Source organism: Drosophila bipectinata, chromosome 2L (assembly GCF_030179905.1).
Source record: "Drosophila bipectinata strain 14024-0381.07 chromosome 2L, DbipHiC1v2, whole genome shotgun sequence".
Taxonomy (NCBI): Eukaryota; Metazoa; Arthropoda; class Insecta; order Diptera; family Drosophilidae; genus Drosophila; species Drosophila bipectinata.
In genome coordinates, this window is record NC_091736.1 from 19,696,668 (window position 1) to 19,719,843 (window position 23,176).

General features: G+C 40.4%; 6 protein-coding genes across 11 annotated transcripts; 3 read left to right on the plus strand and 3 right to left on the minus strand.

Moving 5' to 3' along the window:
- Window positions 1-102: 102 nt before the first annotated feature.
- Window positions 103-6,264, minus strand: LOC108127296 (probable phosphorylase b kinase regulatory subunit beta). Of its 6 annotated transcripts, none has more exons than XM_017244266.3 (11): window positions 6,104-6,264; window positions 5,894-6,042; window positions 5,325-5,677; window positions 4,914-5,261; window positions 4,311-4,859; window positions 3,225-3,239; window positions 2,264-2,368; window positions 1,637-2,209; window positions 957-1,573; window positions 623-895; window positions 103-562 (listed from the first exon to the last, which is right to left on the minus strand). In XM_017244266.3, exons 1-11 carry the CDS (start codon window positions 6,121-6,123, stop codon window positions 283-285), a joined length of 3,282 nt encoding a protein of 1,093 aa, XP_017099755.1. In that variant the 5' UTR covers window positions 6,124-6,264; the 3' UTR covers window positions 103-282. The 6 variants fall into 6 exon arrangements, with proteins under 6 accessions (XP_017099755.1, XP_070133372.1, XP_070133373.1 ...); XM_070277271.1 differs by lacking the exon at window positions 3,225-3,239 and adding an exon at window positions 3,708-3,734; XM_070277272.1 differs by having other exon boundaries at window positions 957-1,576; window positions 6,104-6,263.
- A 159-nt stretch (window positions 6,265-6,423) lies between these two features.
- Eogt (EGF-domain O-GlcNAc transferase) lies at window positions 6,424-8,417 on the plus strand. The gene is made up of 3 exons (XM_017244197.3): window positions 6,424-7,631; window positions 7,687-7,898; window positions 7,959-8,417. The coding sequence occupies exons 1-3, from the start codon at window positions 6,657-6,659 to the stop codon at window positions 8,344-8,346; spliced, it is 1,575 nt and encodes a 524-aa protein (XP_017099686.2). The 5' UTR covers window positions 6,424-6,656; the 3' UTR covers window positions 8,347-8,417.
- Window positions 8,418-8,630: 213 nt separating this feature from the next.
- PIG-Wa (Phosphatidylinositol glycan anchor biosynthesis class W a) lies at window positions 8,631-10,074 on the plus strand. Its single transcript, XM_017244443.3, has 2 exons — window positions 8,631-9,375; window positions 9,431-10,074. Exons 1-2 carry the CDS (start codon window positions 8,631-8,633, stop codon window positions 10,072-10,074), a joined length of 1,389 nt encoding a protein of 462 aa, XP_017099932.2.
- A 99-nt stretch (window positions 10,075-10,173) lies between these two features.
- LOC108127390 (uncharacterized) lies at window positions 10,174-11,344 on the minus strand. Its single transcript, XM_017244444.3, has 2 exons — window positions 11,003-11,344; window positions 10,174-10,949 (listed from the first exon to the last, which is right to left on the minus strand). The coding sequence occupies exons 1-2, from the start codon at window positions 11,220-11,222 to the stop codon at window positions 10,390-10,392; spliced, it is 780 nt and encodes a 259-aa protein (XP_017099933.1). The 5' UTR covers window positions 11,223-11,344; the 3' UTR covers window positions 10,174-10,389.
- A 637-nt stretch (window positions 11,345-11,981) lies between these two features.
- LOC122322221 (uncharacterized) lies at window positions 11,982-13,292 on the minus strand. Its single transcript, XM_043213818.2, has 2 exons — window positions 13,095-13,292; window positions 11,982-13,034 (listed from the first exon to the last, which is right to left on the minus strand). The coding sequence occupies exons 1-2, from the start codon at window positions 13,141-13,143 to the stop codon at window positions 12,031-12,033; spliced, it is 1,053 nt and encodes a 350-aa protein (XP_043069753.1). The 5' UTR covers window positions 13,144-13,292; the 3' UTR covers window positions 11,982-12,030.
- Window positions 13,293-21,655: 8,363 nt separating this feature from the next.
- LOC122322227 (uncharacterized) lies at window positions 21,656-22,074 on the plus strand. Its single transcript, XM_043213845.2, has one exon. The coding sequence runs from the start codon at window positions 21,750-21,752 to the stop codon at window positions 21,882-21,884; it is 135 nt and encodes a 44-aa protein (XP_043069780.1). The 5' UTR covers window positions 21,656-21,749; the 3' UTR covers window positions 21,885-22,074.
- The last annotated feature ends 1,102 nt before the right edge of the window (window positions 22,075-23,176 follow it).

Sequence of the window (23,176 nt, forward strand, 5' to 3'; positions counted from 1 at the left end):
AGGCAAGGCTGAAACCTCAGTTTCTTGGCTTTCTCAGTTTCCACCCCTCTGTGCTATTGACCTATTAACTAATCAAACACTCGGCCCATGCAACACCTTCGATTATTGCAACAAAATATACATAACATTTAATTAAGAACTAGGCGAACGGGCGAGAGGGGGACACAAGTTAAATAAGAATAACAGAATAAAATTGCCACAAAATTCGAGCTAGTGGTGGGTCAGATATGCAAACTGTGCTATCTACATTAGCATAGTTTATGTTTAAGGAGCCGCCACAGCTTATGACACCTTGCAGTTGTCGTCGTGCAGATGGTCGCCATCGAGCTGGACATCCTCCTCGGAGGTTGAGAAAACGCCGCCCTGTAGGACCTTGTTGACGGCGGCGCGAGCCAAGTAACCGGTGGTCTCCGAGTACGGTAGTGAGTAGAAGGCCTTGAGATCCTCGGTCTGAGACTGCTGTGGCTGCGGCTGGATATTGTTATCCTTGCAGTACATGGAAAAGGCCTCGGCCAAGATGCCATCCAAATCCAGGACTTGTTTGAAGTGTAGTTCAGGATTGCTTTTTGAAACAGGAATCAATCAATAAACGAATGAGAAACTATATAAGGATTTTCCATACCGATTGAGAATGGTAGCCACAATGCACAATAGCTCCACAGTTATCTGGCGCCTCTCCGGCCGGTCTATGCAAATAAGAGTCTCTTCGACCAACAGATTAAAGGTCAATTCTCCGCGACTCATGTTTGTCAGAGTCGGTGTGGCTGGTAGATGATGACCCTGTGTCAAAATACCTTGAGGAGTGCGCTGAAGGATTTCCCAGATTTTGTTATAGAAATGTTTTGGCACGCGGCACAAACAGCCCTCCAGTTGGCGACGCTGCAAGGTAGTGAGCCTAAAAAGCACAAATTATTTATTAAAAAGAACTTCATAAGTCTACTAATGCCACAACTCACTTTTCTTCCGTAGCCCACTCGCTGACGGTTAAAACTTTCTGCAACAAAATACGAACTTGGAAGGGCGACAGATTGTCAACATCTATGCTCTGCTGTCCAGAGATTTGAAGGTATATTCTCATAGCCTCTAGTACCCAGCCAATGCGGATTTTAAGTATTCCCCTGAACATAGACGGATTGGTGGCTATTAAACGACCACAGTACAGGACCACCTCCTGTTGCAACACCGCCTGGATGACGTCGTACGGCTGAACGCTGGTGTACATCACGTTCTGGATCTCCGCTGGTGTCATGGGCTTGTCGAATACCGTCTCCTTTTGGCCAATGATGCCCACAGTCAGTTCTTTGCCGTTTACCAGCACAGTGGTGATGAAAGGGCTGATGGAATCCACAATGTGGTGGAGAAGAGAGGAGCAATATCTCACGGCACGCCAGTAGCGCAAGGATCCGGCTCGATGGTAAAGCTGCGTAAGAGCCGTGTTCACATTCAAGCCATTCACCTCGAAATGGGGACCTTCGCGGTTCAACAGAATACCCCAGAGTTGGCACAGGCAGTAAATGGAGTCCGTATTGCGAAGAGCGTTGATGATGTCAGGAGTTGGTTTCTTGTCAAAGTGCTGCTGGAATTTGGAAACAGATAATGTGGTAGATATTCAACTATAAGTTTTCAGTTTATTTACCGCCACGGAGACCTTCTCTTCCACGTATGTCAAAGCCTTGGGCACATCTGTCAGGGATTGGTAGCCAATATACTCGTGGTTTATCTGCGAGAATGCATTCTCATTGTCCGTCAAATCGCTCTGGTTCATAAAGTCCAGATGCTCTATACACGAGCTGCTAATCAAGTTCTGCAGTCTACCGATGCGCACCTTCATGCCATCGCAATAGCCCTTCTTGAGCATGGCCAGCAGATCCAGCATCTCCTTGAACTGCGGATCACGCATGTGCTCCTCCCGGATGAGCAGGCAGACAGTGGGCCTGCCGGACAGCCGCCAGTATTTGCCGACGAACTGCAGCTCCGTCTTGATATCGTCAATAAGGAGGGCCATGTCTCGATATAAATAAAAGTCGGACACCTCGAAGATTAGAGGATAGCAAAGAACTGTCATTCCGCAGATGCGATACACCTTGCTGGTGCCCAAGGAACCGACGGGTCGGGAGGGACGTCCAGAAAGACCAACCTTGTTGTTGACGCCCAAGTGTTGATAGACTTTAATAAGCTCCGTGGAGCTCCAGATTTGTACAGGTTCCACCTGGACAATATAAGGATTATAAAAAAGGAAAAAAATACTAAGACATTAGCTTACCTCATGGGGCGTTTGGGTTTGAATGCCATAGGTGGCCATCATGGCCTGCAGTCGCATGGACTCTGCAATCAGGACGATCTGTACTACAAGATCTGTGGCTGTGCCCTGTAAGGATCACCCAGAAATTATTAGAAATTGAATAATTCCTTTAATGGCGGGATTAAACATGTTAGGATGCATGAGGCCAATTCAAGATTCTTGGATTTTAATCACGTGACAAGAAAATTTTCACTAGCCAAATGCCAAAATGCAAAAACACACAAAAGGAGCTGGGGAAGGGATCGGAATCGGGATTCTAGCAGATGGGTAATACAGTGGGAGGAGTGGGGATACATAAGTTAAAGGTATTTAAGATTTTAGCATGCCAAACATGGATTAGATGGGACACATAAACAATGCCCATAACGAATTTGGAAAAAATTACAAATGAATTTGGAAAATATTTAATAGGATTACTTCAAGATCTTTAAGAGTTAAAAATAGTGACAAGGTGCAATTATCATGGCTCTCTTTTTGAGACATATTCAAGGTTTATAATCTATGCCAATTGTTGTTCCTAAAGAATACGATAGGCCCGTCCCAGGCCCAAGTTGTAACCACAAATTACCTTCTTGTGATCCAAAATAAGAGGAATGCGTGGTTTCTTTGGTTATTATTGGAGAAACACATATGGATATTGTTTTTAGCAATGACGGTTAATAAGTGGTAGTTCATTTTTAAGGACTCAAGCAAAGCTGCTGTCATATTGGCATTTTGTTTTCAAGCAGTCCCCCAAAAAAATAAAAAAAAATGTAGGAACGATAGTGGTTTTTATTGAAAGCCAATTAAATCATTCAGTGTTAACACTTTTAGAGTGACATTAGGCCAAATTGAGCGGCATCGTTCTTTCAGGGTTAAGTACAACAAGTTAGCAACTGCAAACTACTAAAGAAACCCAAACTTCTGGTGATAAATTACTTACAGTGCCCGGTTTAGCCTATAGAGCGTGTGTGTATAGGTTGATGTTTTATTTTATTTTATTTTTTAAACAAAATATGCGGTATATATTGATAGGTATATAGAGAGTGGAAAGAAACCGAAAAGAGTAAAGAGAAAACTTTTGATTTAGATACCGAAAAAAATTTGAATTACTATATACAATTAAAACAGACATACAGAAATTATAAGTTCTATGTATAAAGTAAGCAAATAATTATTTAAATAATGTGTTGTGTGTTTTGATCGTTCAGTGTGTCATAATCATGTCTTTTCGATCAGTGTGTCTGGCTGAACTCTAAAAAGCCACAAAAAATAAATAAATCTAGGTGATCTTTAGTGCGACAGTGTCTTTGATCTAAAAAGCATAATTTAATTTTGTACACATAGGTATAAATATTTTTAGGTCTACATAATTTTGAATTTCGAATATCAATTATATTGATTGCATAGCAGAACATCTACTTACTTTGTGTTTTTCGTCAATAGCTTTGCCCTGTTATTACGAAACCAATTAATATGTATACAATTTTGGGGATTTTATGGACAGTTTGATTTTGTTTCGATTGTTTTTTGTATAAAGATGGGTGTAGGTAGCGGTAGTATGTGGTAGTGGTTTGTAGTTGGTAGTAGAAGATGAACAGAATGTAGATAGAATTAAATATCGGAGCCAATTATTCACTTAACCCATACAATTTACTAAGGAAACAAAACACTTATGTGTAATAGGAGATTCCAATTAGGAGCGAACGCAGACACACACGGCAGACACACAAAACTCATCAGCGGCAGCGGCGGCGGTGGCAGCAGCGGAGACCCCCAATTGAGCAAATCGGAAATCCCATAAACCCTACGCTTTGAAATGGATAACCAATGAACATCAAGACACTTCGTAATTCGAAATTACTTGAAAATTATATGCAAAGTTTTGGAATTCAAACCATAAATCTCAGTTTTTAAAATAAAATAAATAAACTTATTCATTTTGGTTCAATGAAAACTTTGCATATTTTACAATTTAAATGATCATTTCATAGCGCAATACCCCACCTAGTTTCTGATTCCAACTTACCTGAAAAGCAGAGTAGCGACCTGCCCGTCTAGGACGATTGTAGCTTGGCAAATATCTACGAATCGGATCCAATTCGTTGATATGGAGTAGCTGTGCAGTCAGCAGCTGTGCAATAATGAAGAACGACTGACCCCAGAGGAACAGAGATTGCGAGGGAGCACGCATATAGGAACCATCTCCATCGGGAGCATAATACATAGTCACAACGGGATCTCCATTGGCATCAGTGCGCAGGCAGCGGCGCAGATCGTTTTGAAACTCTTCGATCTGCTCGTGGTTGTTCTTGAAAACTCCATCGATAATCATGGCTATGAAAAACAATGGCCATTCGCATTCGAGGCCCTCGAACTCTTTCAATTCCCCAGAGTGATAGTAACGGCGGGTTTTATCTTCATTTTTGCTGAGGAAACCATCCCGTGTGAAGCGTTTGAAGCCCATCTTGCTGCGCAAACGGTTTACCACGTTCTGTTTGGTCTGCTCCACCAAGCGATCCTCGTGCGAGGCAAAAGCTGGGAACGAGAGGGTCAGCAGTAAAGAGGCATCAACACCCTGAAAAAAAAAGATATAAGTAAATAGAAAAACAGCTAATAATTCAAAAGAAACCTTTGAGCTCGACTCCCTTGGCAGCATAGTTTCGAAAATACTACGATTGCGGTTGTGGGCATCAATATCTACGTACACCACGCTCCAGGATGCCCCCTTCTCCCCAAACAAGTTGCAGCCATTGATGGCCTCCAAAGCAGACTTGGCCATGCCAATGGAAGAGGCATGGATCTCGGGAGTTCCATTATTGTACTTGGAGCCCCGCTCCCACATTCCAAAGTCGGGCGTGCGATAGGCACGCTCCACATAGTACACGAGATTCTGAACAAAGGCCACCTCGTCGTGGGTGTAGATGATCTGCAGGCCGGAGGTTATCATCTGGACGAGGAACAGCAGATACAGCGACACCTAAAGAGGATTAATCATTAATTTAGACTATAAACTTTTCATTGGAAGGCATCTTCGACTCACGCAATCGATCTGTAAATGATTGTAGAACTCATCCGGGTAGATCTTCTCGCCTGTGTGCAGCTGGAACTTGCTGTGCAGAGCATGCTGGTTAGACTGACGCTGCTTGAATAGCTCCACACGGGAAGCCTGCTTCACCCAGCACTCAAGGATGCCGCGCATGCATTTTACCGTGCTCTGGCCCAGCTCGTAGGACTTGCCACGATCGTCATCGATGCGTCTGTAGGCCTGGTACAAGCTCCACACTGCGGCCGCACAGTAGACACTGTCTCGCACGGATCCCACAACCTGGTCGGTGCTCATCACCGGAAACAATCCTGTGATGGGGCTCTGGTACCGCAGCAGTTGTCGTTTGACTAAGGGTGAAAGTGTTAAAATTGCCGGTTATCTCTCGTTTATTGAACAGCTATGCAAATAAACAAACGAATCTGTTTACAATTAACCTGGGGCGTCAACAGTTTGCGCGGTGCAGGGGGGAATATATTAATAAACGCCGCATTGGCGTATCGCTCGCAATAAATGCCCCAATTGAGGGTTCCAAGGTTATATAAATTAAAGTCTCCGCTTCTTACCGAGGCCATAGTAAATGTCCAACTGCTTGACGGTGTCTTCATAATTGGAGGTCTTCAAAAACTGGTCCAAGTTGATGTCTTCCAGGCTGTTGTGGCGTCCATCCGGAGCCCCAGTACTCCCTCCAGGAGTTGTGACCGAGAGACCGAGTCTAGTAAACGGAAAATTAGTCGTATAGTTGAAGATAAGTAAATAATTTCAGTAGTAATTACGATTTCGGCACATTACGCATCGCGTATTTTTTGCGCTTTTTTCGTACGCTGAGAAAATTGTATCAAAGTCAAGAAAAAGTCAAATATCTGCAACAGCTGTTTGCTGATAGTAGCTTTTCGCGATTGGACTATTCGATTAATCGATTAGTTGGCGTGCATTTGCAGAAAATTTGAAAAATAGTAATTACTTTAAGTATTGTTCAACGTAGGGTTTGACTGTTCCGGGTTAATTTTAAAATTAGTAAACCTACCGTAACTAAAACCTTGAAAATATTAAGGGTAAGGGTTTGTTTTTGTTTTGTTTTGTTTTTATTAGCATTCACACTGCTGGTCACACTGGTGGACAGGTTTTTTTCCCCGGATGACTTCGGCTAACAATTAACATGGACCATTAACATTAAGCCGCTCATAATCATCATCTCCGCCGCTTAAGGCCAGGTGAGATCATCATCTTCGCTGGCCGTGAAATGCACCTGAAGATGGTGCCGTGAAAGCTTGGGAAATCGCCGAGAAATCGACTGCAACGAAGTACTTAATTTGCAACCAAAACAAAATGCCAATCCTGCTGATACTCACGGGGATTATATCCCTGACCTTGGGAATGGATCATCATCACGAAGATGCCAAGCACCTGGCATCCAAGCTGACCTTGCCCAACCTGCCGTCCGAGCATCTTATCCGTTACCTCAACACCTTTCCAAAGCTGAAAAAGCAATTGCCAACCAATGGGACAAAGATTATATCAACTGCTTGCTGGGGACACGAGCGTGGCTGTTCCCCAGATGCCCGTTTCCAGACGCCTCAATGCCCCGGAGATCACACTGGCTGGGCCAGAAGCAAAGAGGCTCAGATCAACACGTTCTATCAACAGGCAGACTTTGGTTATATCCAGGAACAGCTGGCGGAGTTGACACCCCAGTGTGTCCCCACCTATCTGGGTGATTCTTCGCTGGAGTGCACTCACTATCTACGTTTTTGCCGTGGCCGAAATCTGCTCTTCGATTTCCGGGATTTGACCCATCGGACAGAGCGTATACGTTACCACATGGATGTCCTCAGACCTGGACAACTTCTGGGCCATTGTGAGCTGAATCGCACTAGAATGTCTGCCGAAATGGACCATATAGGATCGGCGCTGCAGTCCTGGGGTCCGGAACTACGAAACTTTGATGTATTACCTCATCCCATTTTGGAGAGCGGCCTCTGCGATGAGGTGGTGAATACGCCCACTTTCATTATGAAAATCGATGCGACGTACAACATGTACCATCACTTCTGCGACTTCTTCAACCTATATGCCTCGCTTTTTGTCAACCAATCACATCCAGCAGCCTTTAACACGGATGTTCAAATACTGATTTGGGAAACCTATCCGTATGATTCTCCGTTCCGGGACACTTTCAAGGCATTCTCGCAACGACCCGTGTGGACATTGAGCGATTTGGAGGGAAAGAGGGTGTGCTTCAGGAATGTTGTGCTTCCCCTGTTGCCCAGGATGATTTTTGGATTGTTTTATAATACACCAATTGTAAGCAGCCACAATATAACTTCCCTTTTCTTTTAATAAAAGATTTATTTTATAGATTCAGGGCTGTTCGAATAGTGGCCTTTTCCGAGCATTTTCCGAGTTTATTCTACATCGCCTCCAAATTCCTTACGAGCCACCACGGAGAAAACTTCGCATCACATACCTTTCGCGCCGCACAAAGTACCGAAAAGTGCTCAACGAAGAGGAGCTACTGGCCCGGCTAGAGGCAAACGAGGATTACTCTGTGCAGCGCGCCTCCTACGAGAGGTATTTTTCTAAAGGGGATTACGAATATTTTATATTATTTTTTTTTTTTTCTTTAAACAGGCTCTCGTTTCCCGACCAATTGGCCATAACTCGGAATACGGATATACTCATCGGCATGCATGGCGCTGGTCTGACGCACTTGCTTTTCCTGCCTAACTGGGCTTGCATATTTGAGCTTTATAACTGCGAGGATCCCAACTGTTACAAGGATTTGGCGCGACTGCGTGGAGTTCGTTATAGAACTTGGGAGCAGAAGGAGCTGGTGTATCCGCAGGATGAGGGCCATCACCCAGAAGGCGGAGCCCATGCCAAGTTTACCAACTATAGCTTTGATGTCGAAGAGTTCGTCCATCTTGTTGCTGAAGCAGCCAAGGATGTACGAGCACATAAGGAATATTCTCAAGGAGAGCCTGAAAATCCTCATAAAACGCAGCATACCGAGCTTTAGCTTGCCCCGATTGTGATTTAATGCATTTACTTAACTGGCTAGACCCAAATAAAATGGTATTATGTACTTAATAGAAACCTTAAAACTTTATTTTTTTAAATATTTGAAAATTTAAATTTACATAAAAGTATGACCAAACTTGGGAAATTTTTCGAAAGGAAAAGAGGTTTGTTATCGAAATACTCACATCACTTTCCGATTTTGTTTACATTTTTCAGTAAGCCGGTTGATACAAATTGTTAGACCTCCGTTTCTATCTTTGGTAACACAAAAAAGCATGAATCATGGACTTGGAAGTCAACGAACCCATCGCCCACGACCAATTAATTTTGGATTTGAAGTCTTGGAGGTCAGTTTTGGAGAGTGTGGATAGTTTTCTGGTCATACTACCTACGCTCCTGGGTTTCGTCCTTTCTCGAATTATTTGTGGACACCTGTCGCTGACATCTACCCGGAGGTTTTTTTTCGAGTTTCTGTTGATTGGATTGCCCTCTGTGATTTTGGTCACCGTGGGAAAGGCTTACAGCTACTCCTATTCGCTGGTGGGCTCCATAGCCATCATTGGTTATCTATTTGGACATCACTACCATCCCGGAAAAGATTTCAAATATGTGATTGGCAAACGACCCAATGTCTTTACATTGCTAAGAGCGACGGCATACAGTGGAACCTGCGTCGCTATCCTCGCCGTCGACTTTCCTTTTTATCCCCATGACTATCGCAAGAGTCGAACGTTTGGGGCATCAGCAATGGACATGGGTATTGGTCTGTTTGTGGTTAACATGGGCCTAGTTTCGCAAAGGACCAAATCTTTAGCAGACCTCAAAAAGTTGCCAAAATCTGTGGTTCCTCTGCTAGTCCTGGGTCTGGCGCGCACCTTGGTAATAACCATCATCGACTATCATCAAGACGATTCGGAGTATGGAAAGCATTTAAATGCCTTCTTCATCCTAGGATTCACCAAGCTCTTGGGAAGCTTGTACTCTTTGTTGGTGAGTTCGGATGCTCAACTTCTTGGTCTTGCTCTGGGTAAGAGATTAAAATAAACTTGACAAACACATTTTTTCAAAGTTTCATTTTTAAGGCTTGCTGGTCTTCCACGAAGTTATCCTACAACTAGGGGTTTCTTCCTTTGTTATGGCTTCAGATTCACGTGAAGGATTTTTCACTGCTAATCGGGAAGGACTAAGTTCGCTACATGGCTGCGTGGCTCTCTATTTGCTCAGCATTTACTTTGCCAAGTGGTACACCTCCCAAGATCAGCTAAATTATCATCAGTTACTTACGAAGTTTGGAAAAATGTTCCTAATGGTTACAGTTTGCTGGAGCTTAGTTTTTACAAGTGCCTATCTCACCGGTATTGCTCGGGTGACCTTTAACTTCGGCTATGTGATTTGGATCTTTGCTGTATCCATCAGTCTCATTCTTATATATGCTTTTATCTTTGAGCTGAAGTTAGTTAATTTAGCTATCAAGATGCAAAAATCGGTGGGAGATGCCAAGAATCATAAGCTTACAACTCACTCTCTACCCACCTTTGTAGAAAGTCTAAACATGAATGGTCTAACTCATTTTATGCTCTCAAACTTCCTTACGGGTATTGTCAACATGGCTCTTAATCCAGGCAAGCGAAATGGTTTTGAGTGTGTTTTAATATTGTCGTTATACACATTGACCTGCGCCGGAGCCGTGTTTATAATGCTTAGAAAGGGCATAAGATTAGCTTAGCTTTTATAGATCTTTTGTACAGTTTAGTATTTTGGAAAATTACCCATCGACTACTTATTAATGCCAAATGACAATTAAAATGATTCAAATACCATGCGGTTTAAATGTGATAATTGATATACATTTAATTTTTAAAATATTTCTGTATATATAATAACATGTGTATATATGTCCATTACATAAGATGCGAATTTAGACACCAGGAGGTAAGGTCCATAATATTAAAATGCTTCTGTTTGTACGAAACTAAGCACAATACATTGACCAGGATCCAGGCAACTATGAAAGTGTACAACGCAATAATTTTGCAATTCATTAATTGGCAACAGATTCGAAGGGCATAATGTAACCATTTGGCATCACCAGAAATATAATTACTGGGTCATTTGCGCGGTTTCTGGACGGTGCTTTATCCACATTGGAGTTTTTAAATACCTCGTATACCTTGCAGCCGTCCTTGGAGCGAGTCAGTCGGGTCCATAGCCACGTCTGTTTCTTGTGTGGCGGCGAATTCTGAGAATTCAGCTTGTTTTTTAAATTCTGACAGGCCATGGAGCAGATAGAAAGGGACCGTTTCAACCGATTTTTTATATCGGAGCTTCCAGCGAATTGTCGTTTATTGGGCACATCATCCACAGGATTAGCAAAGTCCACCCTGGCAGCGCGTTGGCGTGGAGAACAGGTAGCGGCGTGAATTTTGTTAAGGGATCTGATGCATGGTGAAGGGCAAGTGCGACAAGAATCTTCCCGACGGCTACTACAGCAAGTCCTTGTAGAAGAGGGTTGCGGCAACATGCTGTAGACTGAAGTGCAGCTGCTCGATCGACATGACGGCGGTGGTAGGCAACTGGCCTTGGGGTTCTCCTTGGGACTGTCTGAAAAAACGTTTGAACATGTATTGGATTTAGCCGGTTGGAAACTCACGTACCCTTTCCAGCTACTAAAGGTGCTATTTGGTTCCCCATGGCCATGGTGCGTATGATCTTGGTGGCACCGCAAAGATAGAGTATACGATCTAGAACCGTCATGAGGACCTCGTCCGGAAATGGACCCAACATATCTTTAAAAATACTGCGCGGCTCGCGTTCGAAGCTGATACCCATTTGGGAGTCACAGGAGCACCCAGGCTGTGATGAACAACAGTCCATACTAAAAAGTGGTTATAGCTTCTACAAGTAATAATTTAAACAAATAAAAAAAATTTCTAAGAGCCTGACCGGACGTTAGTATTGTGTAATTATGTGGCTTTGGTGCGAAAACTTCTAAACATCTTTAACAGAAAATGCAAGGAAATATTGATTTGTATTTTGTATATTATGTTTGGTTTGAGTCATATCCTAAGAAGTTAGGGTCCTATTTTTTGATTAGATAGTCAAGAATGGTCTAATATCGACGTGGACAGGTTAAATTCCATGTATGATACGAAGAAAGGAAAAAATAAATGATAAAATGTTATTTATTTGACAAAGAAAATATGAGTACAAAACGTATACTACTTAAGAACTAAACGCTGCCATCTTAGGCTTCGGCTGTGATAGATACAATGTATTCAAAAAGATTGCTTCTAAATAAGCTAATTCTTTTCTTAACGGACGGAAACTGAAAATAAAAAAATTAGTTTTTGGGGCAAGTACGAATCCTTTGAAATGTTTTTAAAATATGGTTCGATTAGAGACATTACTATATTTATGAGCTTTATGAATCGTTATCCCCGATTTTTAAGACGTGGTTTGGATACGACATTGCCGACGTTCTTCGAAATATAATAAAATTTTCTTACCTTTTTATGTTTAATCAAATAAATAAACAGAAGAAATCTTTGCACCCCTAAAAAAAAAAAGACAAAGCAGAATTGTTTACTTTTAAATCATAATAATAATTATATTAATTATATTATATTATAACATATGATACAAATTTATATGAGACACAGGAAAATACGAATAGGTAAACAAATTATTGAAGCTTTTTTTTCTTTACGTCTAGCATTGTCGTAAAAGGCATTAGAAACGCGTTAGGAAGCAGTAGTAACACAATCACTGGAGTCTGTTCTGAAATTGGCACGTTTTCAGCGCTGCTTTCTTTATATACTTCATATTTCCGGTATCCATCCTTGGAGCAAACCAAGCGGGTCCATAGGTACTTGTTCTGTGGATATCGTATATCTTCGAATTTCGGAGTGTCCTTGTGGGTACTGTTTACCTTTGAGATCTTCTCTTTTTCAGGGAGCGAGGTGTTTTTTTTGTCCTTTGGCTTGGGCGAGACGCTCTTAGTAGTCACCTTAGTGTCCTTTACACATTTGGCGAGTTCCGGGCGCACACATTGTAGATCATGCCGACTAAGTATCGGAGCAGAACGCTTTGGGTAGCGTTCCCTCTCGTCGCCTTGGACGACGTCCTTTGACCTTTGATATTTGTCCCTTGGCTTGGGCGAGACGCTCTTCATAGTCTCATTAGTGTCCTTTACAAATTTGGCGAGTTCCGGGCGTCCACAGCTTGGATCTTGACGACTATCATAAAGTATCGGCGTAGAACGTTTCGGGTAGCGTTCCCTGTCGTTGCATGCGATGTTCTTTTCCTCAGGCAGCGAGATATTATGTTTGTCCTTTGGCTTGGCCGAGACGCTCTTCGTAGTCACATTAGTGTCCTTTAAAAATTTGCCGAGTTCCGGGTGTACACAGCGTAGATCATGACGACTAAGTATCGGAGCAGAACACTTTGGGTAGCGTTCCCTGTCGTCGCTTTGGGCGACGTCCTTTGACCTTATATTTTTGTCCTTTGACTTGGGCGAGACGCTCTTCGTAGTCACATTAGTGTTCTTTACAAATTTGCCGAGTTCCGGGTGTACACATTGTAGTTCATGTCGACTAAGTATCGGGGAAGAACGTTTTGGGTAGCGTTCCCTGTCGTCGCAAGCTATGGGGAAACTGTATTGTGGCTTGGCTGTCTTCGCAACAGAATCTTTAAATCGTTTAAAGTTAATTAAGTTTGTGCATGTAATTACTGATACTGAAATATTACCTTTCTGAGGAAAGCATCCTTCCATCCGTAATTCTCGTCGGCGGCTCATGCTTAATAGTCTTTTATTTTTCCATAAAATAAATCTTGCAATTTTTCTTTTTCAACGGTTTTTTTTCCAAAAGCTGTGACCGGATGTAGGTTTTGTGTGAAAGCCCAGCACAGAGTTGCTACGTCCAGACAGATGTCAAAGGTGTGATATCCGGCTTAGGCACACGACTACTTTTTTTCAGAGCTAGACGAAAGCGTCACAAAAGATAAGATTTCTATTAAGGAAATGGGAGAAATTGCCGGCATTGTTCCTGGGCATCGAAGATGAGGATTCTCAGTCAGAGGTCGAGCTTCAGGCAGGGCGAGGATATTTAATTTAATGGCACAAACAAAGGGCAAATCGAAGCTGAGCCACCGGGGCCGGATCAAGGTTAAAGTGGAGCGCAAATGACCAGCAATGAGCTCCTTAGCGGATAAGGAAAGGGTATTAGGGGTGGTTTGGCTGCATGCTGTTTTAGGTAATACAAAAGTACCATCTAAAAAAATTAAGACAGATTTAGTCCTTTGCTTAGCTTAATCTAGCTTTACCTTCAAAGGTAATAACTTTGATGATTAGTCCATTCTAGGACTCATATATAAATTCAATTTTATTTAAATATGTATTTAGTTTTTTATCTATTATTTATTAAATAAAAAAATTTGTAAAAAGTAATATTTTTGGTAGAGTATCAACCATTTGAGTTAAAACATCTTTGATATCCTGATTTCCTTTTTTTCTCGAATGTAATTACGGCACCAGTTTCCGTTGATGGTGCGACTGTATGCGGATACGGATGCGTAGCTCTCCGTATTTTTTATTCGGCTTTGATGCGCTTTTAATGTCATATCCGGGGCAAGAAAGAGGACGGGAAAGTCGGCTCTGAATCTTATCTGATTTGGGTCAGCGCAAATGCAATTTCCGTCAACCCTTCCAACTTGGCAGCCATACGCCCCCATTTATGTTTGGCTGATGTATATCAAGGGGGTGTGACCTCAAAATCAGTGGGATATCACGTGAGCACCTGTGTGGGGTGGCTTTTATTTTTCAAGAACATAGAACTAATAACAATGACCATTGCGAGGACAGTTTTATCATTAATTATTTTGAAAATATATTTATTTATTTTTTTTTTGGGTTTCCTGCAGGCATTCCAAATTTAGGGAGTTTGTAAACATCCTCGACGTCCTTTTTTATGTGAGATGCCAATTTGCTGACGAATCTGTTCGGCAAATCGGATTTCATTCAAAAGGGCTTTCATAAAACGAAATGAATACAGCTCGAAATATATATCTGTGCATATGCATGAGTGTCTCGATGTGTGTGGATGGTATTTGGGTGTGGGGGGCACACAATCGCTGTGAAGAGGCTTAGTGCGGGCCCAGGGGAAATCGCATAAGCCGTTCATAATGAATATTATGCCTACCTACGGCAGGTTTTTTGGTAGGGGGCCCTGGAGGTGGGTGTTAAAGTCAAGGACAGGGTACGAACGAACATCATAGCATACATCTGAGGGGCCATAAACTGAAGAACGGGTCTACAAAGTATATCACAGCTTAGAAGACATTCAAAAATGAATATTTATATTTCGAAACGATGTTCTTTAAAAAATAATGGTATTTAGGAAATAAGAGGAAGGTTATATTTTTATTTTTGATTTTTTTTATGGTATGTATGTAGTTTTATTGCCGGAAATAAAAAACAATTAAAAAAAATAACAACTTTGATAATTCTAAAGTAAATTAAACTTAGGTCTTATCATCATTTGAGCAGTTGTTAGAGAGATTTCCTTTGGCTTCCAAAGTGTCCACATGATCCCCTCAACCGCGCCCCGGGTCCGGCCATCCTGGTTATACTTTCCAGTCAGTGCACTAAAAAATAAACACGTTTAATGGTTTGTTTTCGAATTCAAAATTAGGATTTACCTTGTAGAACAATGATTGAACCACCAGCCAGCACCGTAGTATTTACCACAATTTCCATCAATATCCTTGTCATTATCGTTGTCGAAAGTCGAGAAATTCATGTTTCTATGAAAATTTAGAGCGTCTCTGGCATTTCCGGAACACCTCCCCAATATATCCAAAGCATAAAATTTCTCTTCGCTGGCAATCTGAAAATCATCGTACTGAGCGAGCCCTGTGTCTCCATCAATGTCGCCCAACTGGATTTTAAGTTCATAAGGCCTTGACTGAGTTATTAAATGCAACTTTTCTAGGCCAATAAAAAACTCTCCAGTTATATTGCCAAAGCCTTCTTTGTATTCAATCCAAGTGCGGTTGAAGTCTACACTTCCGTCCATTCTTCTCAGGATTACGATCCATCCATTTCCGTCACATGCCACCTCAAATGAAGGTGAAGTGGGGAGCTTTATTTTATAAATTCCAGTTCCTACGTAGGGACAATTATCAACTTCAATACATTTTGAAAGTTCATCTATGGTTCCTGACAGATTTTGTGAGATTGAATTTACTTGATCAGTTAGTTCCTGTTTTTGCTTATCTAAGATTTCCTCTTTTTCGTGGAATTCTTTGTCTCTTTTTATCGAAAGTTCGTTGTTTCTATCGATCATCTGTGTTTTTTCTTGGATAACATTTTCCTGTTCCACCAATAGTTCCTGTATTCTTTTAATTTCCTTATTTTTTTCCAAGATTTCATTCTCTTTGGCTAGAATTTCTTCGTCTTTTTCGTTAATAATTTCATCATTTTTTGAAATTACCGAGGACATTTGGCTCATTTGAAATTTAAACTCACTTATTGTCTCGTTTTGCATTCTAATACTTTCATTTTGTTTCTCGACAAGGTCAATAAGCTGATAAGCTGTTAAGCCCGTTAATGGATTTTTTCTTAGAATGTCTCTTTTCTCGATGAGTTTTGGATGTTCTACAGAATCCAACATATCTACGTTTTTTAATTCTTCGGATAAATCTTCAGAGCAAAAACTAAAGTCTGCCAGAAGTAATATGGATAGAACAATAACTATACGACCCGCATCCATCGCGAACTTCTTGTGCACTTTACGACTTGGAATTCAGAACTAACTAAGCAAAGTTAATAATAGTCCCGGGCAATTTATACTAAATAAGCACAAACACACCATATTTTTTAGGAGTTTTTTCACAAGTTTTAAGAAGGCTATCACAGAAAGTACTTCTGATTAACCATATATAGTACAAATTTGGAAGAAAGTCACCAAAGTCAAGATTTCCACTTAAAATTTTTTTTTATTAAATAGTTGCTCTTTACATTCGTGAACTTTTTTCGGTAAATGATGATAATTTTTTACTAGGAAATTTATTATAAAAAAAATAATGAAGCAGAGGCAATGTTTTAAAGTTCCAATTGTATGAAATTTAAATATAGATGTACATATTATTGATAGGAACAATTTTTATTATCAATCAGTCCATTGCAACATATACATAAGTATGTGTATGACTAACATGCCCCAAGTCAAATACATTTTTAGAATCCTTACAGTTTTGCACAATTTCAAAGAACTTTAGAAAGTTCTACATAAAATACTGATTCGTTATGGCTTCATCGAAGATGTTTCCTTCCTTGGATTCCCCTCTGCCCAGAATTACCACAAAAGTTCATGACTTTTGTTGAGTCACAGACTCCATAACAACTCCCGGCACAGGCAAACAAAATGCTTATCGAACAACAGTTTTTATCGCAGCTTATGCGTCATGGCAGCGGTACAGGAGCCCCGACTTTAGTCATATTCCCAGTCACCCCGATACTCCTCCGCATGCTGTGCAATATTTCAGTGGGCGGAATGCTGTCAGTGGGCGAAATTGCGCAATTGCGGAGCAATCAATGCGAAGCCAAAAAAAAGTATTGAACTAACTTAAATGGAACACAGAAAAAATAATTGATCAGGAAAAAAAACTATGAATATTATATATATCAATATTTTTAACTTAAGATTATAATATAATCAAAATGTGAATTTTAAATTTTGATCTATTCTTATAAAAAAACTTTTCCACTTACATTTTCAGTGCAAAAATATAGAAATGAATGGACATGCAGGAGCAGACAATGCGGTTGCCATGCTAACAGCCTTCTTCTGGACCGAGTCTCGTCAAAATTGCGTTGCTGTTAAATCGTGCGGAAAGTGATATGATTATATTCATCTAAAGTGCACCGAGTCCGAGTATCCTAGGGATACGCGCATTTTCAAGGTGCATCTTCTGGCGGGGGCAGACCAATTAGCAGATACCCAGAACTCCTTTTTCGGCAATCGCATTAAGTGATTTCGGCTTCTAAGTACCCAGGCCCAAAACATTAAGAAGATTAATTCGCAAAGTCGCTTGTTTTGTTGGGTGGTTTTTTTGTGTTTCCTAAATCTCAGATAACGTTATGCATCATTGTGTCAAAGATTTGACAAATCTACAAGGAACTGGAACAATTTCACATTTCTCAAGCTGAAATGCGAAACCATCTCATGGCTCCCCCAATCGAATCTGCTCTCTAAAAGCAATCATTAAATAAGAAAAGTTTGCTGGGAAAAAACAGCCTCCGTTTTGCAGGAAAACAAATGTAAGGAGTTTGATAAACTCACACAAAGGCCTCAAAACATTGCAAAAAAAAATCGCAATAAAAAATCCGAGACAGGACATTGCCCCAACTCAGTTCCATTTAATAAAGCCTCACAAATGGAATGACTTGCTTCAGTTCTCCCTTTTTACTTTTTTCCTTTTTTTTTTGCAGCTCAGAGCAAAGTCAGAAGCGTAACCGCAACACGTTAACGGTTTCGGTTTCACTTTGTGATTTACAACAACAGCAAACGACGGGAGGATTGAGGGTTCCATATCCCACCAACCCCACAACTCCATGTCTGATGTCCTGCCTCTGGCTTTCATGTTGTTGTTGTTATACCCTTGCAGAGGGTATTATAATTTTGGTCAAAAGTGTGCAACGCAGTGAAGGAGACATCTCAGACCCTATAAAGTATATATATTCTTGATCAGGATCACCTCCTGAGTTGATATGAGCATGTCCGTCTGTCCGTCTGTCCGTCTGTCTGTCCGTCTGTCTGTCCGTCTGTCTGTTTCTACGCAAACTAGTCTCTCAGTTTTAAAGCTATCGTCTTGAAACTTTGCACACACCCTTCTTTCCTTTGCACGCAGTATATAAGTCGGAACGGCCCGGATCGGCCGACTATATCCTATAGCTGCCATATAACTGATTGATCGGAAATGGTATAACTTTGGTGTTTTTAGAGTTAGAGAGTTCAAATTTGACATGAGAGCTATTTTTGGCAAAACATTACGACATGCCAAATTTCATAAGGATCGGCAGACTATATCCTATAGCTGCCATATAACTGATTGATCGGAAATGACCCAACTTTCGTGTTTTTGAAGATAGAAAGCTGGAACTTGGTAAAGATTATATATTTGGTCAGTTGATCCGACCTACCAAATTTCATTAGGATCGGCCGACTATATCCTATAGCTGCCATATAACTGAACGATCGGAAATGGTATTTGGTAGAAATATCAACTTTCGTATTTTTGAAGATAGAAGTTTGGGACTTTTTTTAGATTTTGTATTGTAATAAATTGGATTATATATTCCTATTCTCATAAGGATCGGCCAACTATATCCGATGTTTGCGATATATATCCGGTTTTAACTGCAAGGGTATATCAACTTCGGCTCCGCCCGAAGTTAGCTTTGCTTTCTTGTTTTTATCCTGCGACTGGGGCGCTCATGTGTGAAAAGGTACTTTGGGAGTTCCCTGAGACAGCTCACTGGCAATCGTTTTCCCCAGGACTCGGAGGACTTTTGGGCTGTTGCATTTTCCAAAGAAGATACAAATACCCTTTCGATTCGTTTAGGGTGTGTATCTAAAATACCAGCAAGCAAATTACCTTCCCAGGGGATAACAATGATTTTAGCCGATTATTTTGATAACTTTTCGATTTGGTATTGATGGAATGGCAGGCTTTTAAAATAATTTTATCCACATTTTTAAGATTTGAATATCTTATTTTAATTAAATACACACAAAACATTGTGCCTGATTTCGTTAAAGTATAAAGAATATGTGACCTGATGAATTAAAATTCAAAACGTTTGTTGGCCATTTCCATGTCATTAAATTCATTAAAAGCCAGCAGGCAAAGTTAAAAAAAAAACTAAACTTTTCCACGTGGCAAGGAAAAATTGAGATAGCTCGGTAGGGGAGGACGCGTCGTCCGAACAACCTGGAAAGCCCAGCAACAATCCTACAACCTATCACCCACCAACCACCCACCGAAAAGTCTGGCATTCTTCGAGTTTTATCAAGCGGACAGCATCATGCATATATTAAGCGTAAATTGCCTTGGCATTCATTCCGAACTAATAGAAATGTCTGCTAGTTAATTTAGCGTCATGAAGTTGCCCGAACATTTTTGTTCCATGGTTATGGCAGGCTTTTCGTCCTTTTGGTTTCCCGGGCGATGATTAGACTTTGAAGTGGCCACGCCTGTTAGGTCACAAAAAAAAAAGGAAAGATTTGTATTTATAGTAGGCGATTTAACGGATTGATTTTATTAAACAAAATCATTTTAAAATTTGGTAGAAATTTCATAGAAAATTCTTTTTAATTTTAATATTAGTTGTCAGTTAGGAAAGCCTTTTTCTATTTTCGTCTTGATCTAGATCTTCATCTTTGGGCACGGCTGGTATTGTGTTATTTGAAACAGGACTCTCAATATTTTCATTTTCAATCGTTTTAGTTTTAGCATCCACAATAGCCGTATCTAATTTTGCGGTGTTTTTAAAATTGTCCAATTTAGAATTTTTGTTCACATCATAGTTTGAAGTAATAAGGTCTTCATTCGAATTGTCTGCATTATCCTGCTCGAAAACCTGTAAAGTCGTTTTATCAAGTCCATCAGTTTCTAAAACTTTGATTTCCGTATTACTTTTGTTGCTTCGGTTTTCATCCAAAGATATCTGTGATAGTCTGGGCAGGTTTTGAAAAGTCACAAGGAAATGTTCCCGAAACTTTTCACTCATATCCTCATCGGGCATTTTAGAAGATTTCTTTTTCCTTTCAACCATAACATTGCTATTTTCTAGATCATCACTAAAATCAGAGTCCCATTCGGAATCAAATGATATAAAGTTGTTTTCACGGTTGCAGTCCCAGTCGGAATCCCCATCAATATAAGCAGCTCCAAAGGCTGGATGCTCGTTAGAAAGAAATGCATTAAAATCAAGGGAGTCCTCAGAAATCAAATCCGGAGTTGATTCATTTGGAATTTGAAGAGTTTCTTTATTGGTGGTGGTCGGTTTTTCTTCTTCCTTAGGTGTTATCATAGAATGCAAAGAATATATTTTTTTCTTAAGGAGAAGTTCATTTGATTTCTTTAACTTTTTTATAATTTCCTGATTTGCTTTCTGAGTACTGGTTGAAGGTCTTTCCGATCCTTCACGGTTTTTTCTTGTACCATCCGAGTGGGACATTCCATTTGGATCTGGTTTGGGAACCTCCATTTCTTGATCTAAAACCTTTATTTATTTTAGCCTCATTTTTGAAAATATTTTTTTGTAAATTTTGTTTTTAATTTTTATTGGAGTTCAACTGATTTGTAGCCTTCTAATTACTGTTTTGCATTTTAATTTTGTATATGTTATGAGATTGTTGACCTTTTTTCAAAAGCCTTCTGCACTTTCAAAGCACAACCCACACAAAAACGAACTACGTCCTTGGTTATGAAACTATAGATACACAGGAATGTGGGCTATTGACGTCATCAGACATGGAAAGCAGCGCTCAACTATAAATAGTCAAACAAAAAATTAAAATTAAGTAAAATTAAAAAAACATGTCTGAAAACATCCCCTGGCAGGTTGACTTGGGGGCGGAGTATCAACCCCTTTTTTTGCGTGCAACCCACGTCGACACTCCATTAATTGAAGCCCCTGGATTACGGAGAATCGCATTGTCTTTCAACCGGAGATGCCCAGGACACCCGCTGCGAGTTCCTGCCTGTGCATCCCAATGCGAACAAATCTTTATAATCTCTGATAATTGCGTTAATGGCTTTAATCACTTACTCACAGGAATGGAAGGCTTATACCCAGGCTATGGGCAATGGGCATAATTTAAATTCCATTTAATTGTATGAGAATTGCCAAGATGGGCAAAATTTTCAAGTGACGGCCATTGCGATTAGAAATCCTGGATGTCTCTGGATTTAGCTCCTCCTATTGCGTGGGTGTCCTTGTGTGTATAAGGTCACACGGACGACCACCCACACAGCCGCATGGAAAGCTGTTTACATAAACGCCCCGCGTACAAGTACATATATAAAAGTATGTTGGTAGATACACCCAATTAGGCAGCTACAATTGTTGCCATTTGCCTTGCGGGAAACTCAACACTCGTCGACTCGCTCACGAAACTCAACACGAAAGTTCCACGCTCCACTCCGGCGGGGTGAGTTCCGTTCCGGGCGGAAAGCTCCGTCCGTGTGGCGGCAGCTATAAAAACCCCGGCCCAGTCACTGGCGCCAAACACAAACCACAATCCACGGCCCGGGAGCAGACGTTGAAAGGGAGAGCAAAATAAAACTAAAAAAGGAAATCGAACAGGAGCAGGAAAAAAAAGAAATCCTTTTGGAATGCCTTGGAAAGGACCTCGTACTCTTTGGCAACACTGCCGACGGAGTTGGCAGAGATGTGGATGTGGCCGTAGTGGTGGGAGCCAGCGACCTCAGCTCGCAATAGCCTGGAGTCGGTATCAAAGGATGCCATAGACTAGGATCTAAAGCTTGGATTCTAAGCCATATCTCTCTCAATGAACCTAAAGAATATCATAGCAACATCATATCAATCCATATCGATTAACCCCTATGATAAGCCAATTGTTTGAAATCTGATTTTTGTTATGTATTTGAATGGAAAACAACATGTGATTTTAACTAAATAAAATTAATTATTAATAAAATAAAATATTGCAAAAAAAAAGAGTTTGGAATTTATTTGATTGGGATAAACAAAATCAAAAAACAGCAAGAAAAATTTTAATTGTTATATAGAAAATAGAAAAATTATAATTTTTACAGGTCATTATAAAAAACAGGTGGGAAAAACTTAAGATAGGTCTTTTTTGGTTGGCACAACACTAGTTGTTAATATTTTCCACGTATAGAAGTTCTTAGATTATTTTCGTGCTAAATAGAGTAAGGAACCTCGATATGTTTTTTTTTAATATTTCATAAGTGATTCAGTTACTAAAACCATAATAAATTATACAAAAAAACATTAATGTATACTTTTCTTTAATTAAAAATAATATCAAGTATGCATGCTATTTAGTCATGAACTATTTTTATACCCTTGCAGAGGGTATTATAATTTTGTCCAAAAGTGTGCAACGCAGTGAAGGAGACATCTCCGACCCTATAAAGTATATATATTCTTGATCAGGATCACCTCCTGAGTTGATATGAGCATGTCCGTCTGTCCGTCTGTCCGTCTGTCCGTCTGTCCGTCTGTCTGTCTGTCTGTCTGTCCGTTTCTACGCGAACTAGTCTCTCAGTTTTGAAGCTATCGTCTTGAAACTTTGCACACACCCTTCTTTTCTTTGCACGCAGTATATAAGTCGGAACGGCCCGGATCGGCCGACTATATCCTATAGCTGCCATATAACTGATTGATCGGAAATGGTATAACTTTGGTGTTTTTAGAGTTAGAGAGTTCAAATTTGACATGAGAGCTATTTTTGGCAAATTATTGTGACATGCCAAATTTCATAAGGATCGGCCGACTATATCTTATAGCTGCCATATAACTGAACGATCGGAAATGACCTAACTTTCGTGTTTTTGAAGATAGAAAGCTGAAACTTAATACAGATTCTATTATTGGCCAGTTGATCCGACCTACCAAATTTCATTAGGATCGGTCGACTATAACCTATAGCTGCCATATAACTGAACGATCGGAAATGGTACTTGGTAGAAATATCAACTTTCGTATTTTGGAAGATAGAAGTTTGGGACTTATTTTAGATTTTGTATTTTAGTAAATTGGTTTTATTATGATG